This window comes from Cibotium barometz, chromosome 47, assembly GCF_041138505.1.
Source record: "Cibotium barometz isolate CiBa-2024 chromosome 47, ASM4113850v1, whole genome shotgun sequence".
NCBI classification, from domain to species: Eukaryota; Viridiplantae; Streptophyta; class Polypodiopsida; order Cyatheales; family Cibotiaceae; genus Cibotium; species Cibotium barometz.
Window position 1 is genome coordinate 18,411,075 of NC_141092.1, and position 7,416 is coordinate 18,418,490.

The 7,416-nt window shown below is 45.3% G+C and overlaps 1 protein-coding gene across 1 annotated transcript; it reads right to left on the reverse strand.

The window, feature by feature from the left end:
• Positions 1–5,113: 5,113 nt before the first annotated feature.
• Positions 5,114–6,279, reverse strand: LOC147611457 (uncharacterized). The gene is made up of 2 exons (XM_086784546.1): positions 6,001–6,279; positions 5,114–5,827 (listed from the first exon to the last, which is right to left on the reverse strand). Exons 1-2 carry the CDS (start codon positions 6,163–6,165, stop codon positions 5,522–5,524), a joined length of 471 nt encoding a protein of 156 aa, XP_086640672.1. The 5' UTR covers positions 6,166–6,279; the 3' UTR covers positions 5,114–5,521.
• Positions 6,280–7,416: the final 1,137 nt, after the last annotated feature.

Sequence of the window (7,416 nt, forward strand, 5' to 3'; positions counted from 1 at the left end):
TTCAATGAACCCAGCCCAAAAGAGTAGAGACTTTGGCAAAGTCCCAACAGCCCTAGCTTTAGGACGGGCCTAGCTTGTGACCCCTACCTTGTAATCTCTTCTCCTAGCCATGTGGACTTTTTGATGAAACGTTCGAGGTCTAAGCGACACCTATAGCATGAGGTGTAAGAAGATATTAGTGTGGAGGAACTCGTCTTATAGAGGGCAATATAGACATTGTACAAGAGCATCATTTGTCGAAATTAGGGACCATGCATTGCAAGAACCATCTCTTGGGCCACATCCACACTTTTTGGTCTCCCACTTTTGGCCCCCACGGCAACCAAGGGCTGAGCATGTCAATCAACAGCCACCTTCTTACCTAGGTGACAGATGTCCATGCAATCATCCTAGGTAGAGCCTAATGGGGGTTTCTTTCTCTTCGGGAGGGCCATGTTGGTCTCCTCAACATCTTTTCCCCCAACAAGGTGGGAGGCTTGACCAAATTTTGGATTGAGGTTCGCTGTGTAGATTTCTAGTGCATAGGTGAGACGTCAACATGACAAAGGCTATGAAGAATCGTGAAAACTTTAACACCGTTGAGTCGCTCTAGGATGCACTCTCTTCTAGGCATGGGGAATCTATTCTTAATTCTTAGCTTATTTAGCGCCCTGTAGTCTACAAGAATGCACTCTTATCCGTCTTTTGGACAAACAGGACAGGAGCGGCAAATGGGGAGAAGCATGGATGGATAATCCCAGACCAGAGTAGCTAGGATAACTACTGCTCCAGCTCACTCTCTATTGCGCCTTAGAAAGGCAATAGGGGAGCTTATTGGGAGGCTCTGAACCAGGAACCAGCTCTATGCGATGGTCCTCACGTCTACTAGGTGCTTGGAGATTGGGTGGGAGGTTCTCACAGCATAATGTTGATGTATTAAGACAAGCGTCTAGCCATCCTCTACTCCACAGCATAATGTTGATGTATTGAGAGAAGCGTCTAGCCATCCTTTGCTCCAGTGCGAGTGCTATCCGAACTGCATTATACTAAGAGCGGACATAAATCGATGCACACTCTGCTCCTTTTCCTATGGCTCATTGGGCTTGAATGTGGGAAATGAGTGGTATTCTAGCAATGCTTTCATCCCCGTGAATCATGATGGGCGCAGGAAAACCTTCAACCATAGTGAAAGGGTCATGCCTCGAATCACGAATGGGTGCATATTGTCTGACCCATGGATCCCGAGGATCATGTCACATCCTAAAAGAGGGGAGAGAATGACCGCTAGAATGTTGACTTCTGAACCTGAAACTCAAACTGTTGAGCTTTATGAGAGAGATGTGTAAGTAGACCATGTGTAAACCCATCCACATCTAAATGATAAGGAACCAAGGTACAACTCATCTTGTTTGCCAACTACGGAGAGATGGCATCCTCAACTGCCCATGTTGAAGAGAACAATGAACTATTGTCCCCTTTAAGTGCCATAGCCATGGATAAGAGCCTTCTTCTCTCCCTCAATCTCACCCTCCTACTTATCATCAAATACCACCAATGGCACCGAATTCAAAGCGGGCATTGAAGGACATTAGAGGCTGATGGTGGAGGTGTGGATGGGGATGCTATGGTCACTATTGTGAAAGTGGGTGCCTTGGTAGACTTTTGAGCATACCTCTTAGTGCAATCCTTCTTCTTGTGTCCCACAATGTGGTAGAAGAAAAACGTTTCTCTACCTTGTATCGTGTCTGTTCATTCGGCTGGAGGTAACCTCCAGTGATGCCCTCCTTAGCTTTTTCCTCATGAGTCTTCTTGGGCATGGAATCTTTCTTATTGCCCAATTGACCATGAGAATTTTTCTTTTGGTCTTTGCTGTTCTGAGCCACCTTACCTTGGGTAGATGACTGCTCGGGCTTAGGATTAGATTGTACTTGTTTGCGCTTACCTCCGTTCAGCATTAGTTCCTAGGTGAGTACCCGTGCATAACTCCAAGGCTCAAAATTCCTAACTAGGTACCTAGTGTTTTCGTCTAAACCTCTAATGAACTATTTTAGCTTGTCTTCTTCCAATATACCCAACTGCTGGGCCATGGTACTGACCTTGTTGGAATAGGTCAAAACACAAGAACCATTCTCAGTGAGTTTGTAAAAGTCATCCTCAAGATTGGTCATATACTGTGGAGGAAGAAAACAGATCTTGTGGTCAACCATGAAAGTAGCCCAATCAAATTGAAATTGGCCTGTGAAGGGGTACGGCTACCACCAAGTAACAACTTCCCTAGTGAGTTGGGGTGCTTCCACATGGACTTTGTCTTGTGGATCTATGATTTTTGCTAAAGGAAAATATGCTTCAAATTGACAAATGAACTGAGCAACAACAGCATGATCACACTTAACTAAAGTTTAGAGAAGTTCGTATGACGGTGGTGGTAGGGGCGATGGAGGACAAGGTATCTGGAGCCATCTCACGGAGGGATGCCAGAATCTGGGGCATCATCTGGTGATGTTGAATTTGGATAGCCTCCGAGTTGAGTCTTTGTTGGAACTCTCAATCGGCTTCTTCTCGACAACGCTGGTCTTCCTAATACTTGCGTGTGGCTTCCTTATCCCTTTGTTCCTCCGTACGTCTCTATTCTTCTTTATTTTTTTATTCTTCAGCTTTTCTTCTTGTTTCTTCACATCTTTCGATTGGCCAACCGATTGGTGAGATCCTTAGCATTCCTTCACAAACAAGAGAGAGAGAAGAGAAAGTAGAGAACACAGTATTGGCTAGCCGACTGCTGCATATGCTCAAGACATGCTGTCGGCATGCTGTATATGCTGGTCAACTGGAGCATACTTGCTCCAAATGCTTGTCGGCTGGCCCGACATGCTGTCCAAGGCTGTAAACAGCCCTTAGACAGGTTACCTAACCCTAACTATAGCCATGGGCTAGCCTTTGGCTAGCCCATAAGCAATCCAATCATGCTTGCTACTGCTTCTGATGCAAACCTAACCTATGGTTGACTGCTGCATGCACTTATCTAATGGGGCTCTCCAAGTGAGTTAAGATGACTGACTGTAGACTGACCTCTATGGGGTCACAACGTACGACAAATATTTCTTAAAAATATATTACTACTACACAAACGTTGCACTAATGATCCAGTGTGTCACTATGTACGCCATTGCGGGGTGCACGTGAAAGACTTACCTCCCTCTAGCACCTTTAGGAGTAGACCCACAATAACGCTTGAGTGGGTGCATAGATAGAGGCTGGGTGCATAGATAGAGGCTACTTGCTCCACTCTTCAGACCATAGAGACACACAAAGTGGCAATGACACTCTTGAGGCCATAGAGACACAAATAGTACCATTACCATGCTCTACACTCTAAAATTAGGTTTGTTAAAGGCTTTGGAAGCACATGGGAGTTGTTGCAACGCCCAAGCTAGAAATATCTTTCAATTCTCCTTCTCAGTAAGCAAACTAGAGGGTTGTTTCTCACGGTCTCTCTCACAAAAATTGCCCAAGCCGCGGACGAGTTTTAAATTTTCCTCTATCTTCTTCATCAATGCGTGCATCGTGTCGTTGATGGCATACTCCACCAATAGTAAAATTTCTTCTAATGCTCCCTACATTAACACCTCAATGTTGAGATTATGGTGTTTCTGTCTACCTGTCACTTTGGGGAAGGAAGAAATATTGAACTGTAACTTACTTCATACCCAAACCATATAACAAGGCCCTCCAAAATCCTCCCAATGGACTATCTTTTTTCGGAACTCAATGTAACACCTCCATAATGAAAAGCCTAGCCACCCCTTGAACATTCGCATGTGATTTGCAAGGAATAAGGTGTGTATGATTACTCAACCGATCATGATGACCATAAGAATACAATCATTCTAGAGTCTCCAAGTTGGTAACCCAACTATAATGTCCATACAAATACCCCCCCATGGCAACTTTGGAACTGACGATGGATGAAGCTTGTCAGCTACTTTCATACGACAACTTCTCCAACATATGGCCCTCACCATGGTGTCCTGACGCAAACATCATGCCATTTCTCCTATAAAGCACCCGGCCGAAATTATGTGGCCTTTGACTCAGCAAAAACCACATTCTCCTTACCCACACACAATGAATCTCAACAAAGATGACGTAACAAAGAAAGTGCCAACAACCAAAGTTGGCAAGGAGATAAATCAAGCTGGGACTGACTAAGAAAATATTTATGTGATTCATGATGCAACACACCGAACCAAACAAATAGTAGCACCACTTCCAAAGGGGATTGCGAGCAGCCCACCCTGGTTGTACTTGGAATACCGGATCTCAACACCACGGAGCTTCCAACTCTCATGGGCAACAACGTGTCCATGCTGCTATCACACTGCCCCAATTCCTCCTCCACTAGCATTGCAGAGAATCGTGAAGGATTCTTCCAAATCCGGTAAAACACTCAGACGGGAGCAATTGACATAAGAAATTTGAGCTTCTTTAACAAAGCCTGCTCAATAGGGGTCATGCAAACCACCCGACCCTCCTCAGTTGCATCAAAAGGATTGGTTTCTGCTCCACAAAACATCGATCGAGCACAGTAGGCCCATGAAATCCTTGAAGCTCATGCACATTTGCCAAGAGTGGCCACCAAAAAGAATGCACTCGATCATCCATCGAGATTTTGACCATGCTTTCAAGGGTGAAGCGACGTCTGTACATCCTTATCATCTTTATCTTTGGTTCTATTGGCTGGAACTATCCTGGAATGTCATTGTGGTAGACCACACCTGCGTGAGCATTCAACCATGGGTTGCTTAGAATAGCATCCACCTCATCCAATTGTGCCACCTTGAACAAACAATCCCCAAAAGCCAGCAAGGCATCCTCCAACGTCTCAGCAACCCGAAATCAGTTTTGACTTCTTCCGCTTCCCTCTGATCATCGCAGTGGCTAAGATCATGCCACTAGTGTATGCGGTCCTCTGAATGGCGTGTATGCGGTCTCGTCTGGCCATACTTGCCGGTACAGGCAGCAGAGCACTGTCGACAAGAAAAGCACAAAACACATAATGAAAACCTTAACATACGTTCTCCTTGTGAAGGCAGTCTATCGATCCCGTGAATGAAAGAAAATTGTTGCTGGTGTCACCACCAACCAGCATTCTGCACTTGGATGTGCACTATGAACAGGTGCAGAACCAAAGACCCGAAACCATGCAGTGTCGTGTCGTGCCCGTCTGGCACCAAGCTTGGGATGCACTGGCATGGCCAAGCGTGCACCCAGTTTTGGGCAAAACCCAAAATGGCCCGCAATTTGCACTTTTGGAGTCCGCCCAGCCCATGCGTCGTCCTCTGCTGGTCAGCCTGCTCGACTGCCTCGTCCTGGCCCCGTATAAGGGTAGATCCAGCCCCACTCATGACACCTTTCATGCATTGCAGCCCTCAGCTCTGGCAGCCTCCAAGCAGCCCACCAGGAAGCAGGAAGGGTCATCTATCTGTGTGATCTTCTGTGGCAGCCCACAAGGAGAAAATGCAAGTTCCTTCAGTTCAGTCAGTTCTCAGCAATAGACAAACAGTTCCAAAGACAAGTCAGTGAGCTGGATAACAGATACGGAGCAAGAGAAATCAGTTAAGAGTGATGAGTGAGAAAAATGCCTCCACTTTAGTATTATGTTTGTTGGGAGGGAGAGATTGAGTGTGCAATCCTTTTTCCATTTTTCCAAAAGCTTCAATGACCAACAATGAGTGAATGGCCTGTATGCAGTACTGTAACAGCACCATCCATCGACGGCGGCGAAGCACAAACAAACATAAGTTTTCCTTGCTTGTGAAGGTAGGTAGAGTCCTATGAAAACTGTCGCTACCTGCATCACCAAGAAGGCCAGATGCCTTAGTACCAGAAGAAGAGGAGTCTCAGAACTTAGTAGAGTACCAGGAGCTCCATAGAGACTATTATTGCTATTGCATAGACTCAAAAGCTGCTTCAACAACCAAAGGGTCAGGTCAGTGGGGATTGATATTTTGAATTGAAGTGTACCCGATTGGGAAGTGGACCTTCCGCTGGCTGCTGCTGCTGCTGCTGCTGCTGCTGCATCATCTGCGACGACGGGGAGAAGCGCAGGGCTTTTGAAGGAGGCAGAGTATGTGGAGGCGTTCCGTTCTTTGCCGTGTGCGAGAGAGAGATCATCATCATATCCTCCATCCGATCTCCCTCTCTTCTGCCAAAATCCCACGCTCTTTCTTTCGCGCGCGCGCAGGCAGAGGACCTTCCTTCCAGTTTGGAGTTTTTATATAATTATCTTGGGTGCGCCGGGCCTCTGAGGCAGTGCAAAAAAAGAAGAAGAAGAAGCCTTAATAGTCCTAAAAAGAACCACATTTTCGTAAGGTGAAAGAATCTAATAAACAACCTACACACAATACGAGGTTATTGCAAGAAGAGGCTTAAGATATTGCAGGCTCAAATAAGTATGTCCGTGGGGTTATCACTTCTTCTTCTTCTTCCAGTATTGAGACAAAGTGTTCCTCGGTCAACAAGCATCATGGGTCCCTCATCCTCTGAGCGTTTCCACAGACTCTAGCACGGCCATCTCCGATCATACGCCCTTGCAATGGAGCAAACTGATGGGGAGGAACTGGAACCGACTCCGTTTCCTACTAGGAAATCGAGAGTTAATAACCTTCTACTTATTACAGAATATTCCTTTTTCCATAAACTTAATGTAACTATTAGAAATTTCTCCTAGCTGTAAAAAACAACTCTACCAAAAGCCAACCTAAGCACTACTCTAGGTGAGTGTCTACGGTTATGATCTAAGTCTCTACCATAACCTTCTTGGTAAACTAGTCCAAAAACTTATAATCTAATCTCATAAATCAGATTTTTAAGTAATCACACAGCTCTCACCTTCTCTTTTTACATGCATTTCACCTTCACTGCCTCTCATTTTCTTGATGAAATCAAAGCAGTGCGCACCCTCGAGCTCTCTCGTGCTAATACAATGCTCTGCCGGATGAATTGCCTCGTCTAGCGTGGCTCCCTCTCCTTCCTTATCCTTGACTCATAAAAAGGAGCCTAAGGGTGTGCATGAACACAATGAGCTAGTCAAACATTTTGTGGAACTGTTCTCCCCCTCAAGTGAGTGAAGTAATTTTGAAGATCTATTTTCCTTGGAACCAAATAAGCGCAGACTTCCTATGTGCACAGGGAGACAATGCCGTGGACCCAACCCAAAATTAAAGAGAAATATTTCTCTCGTCACATGATATTGGAGAAACTTAGAGTTATACAAGAAGCAGTCATCCTTGGATCACTCTCTGACCGATATGGTATTAGACAGTGAATGAAGTCTTCACTTATTTTGTGCCATGCCAGAGAGTCTACATGTCAATATGTATATCCAAGGTCAGCACTCATCACAATATGAATCAAAAGCTTAACAATTCTAAAAGAAGA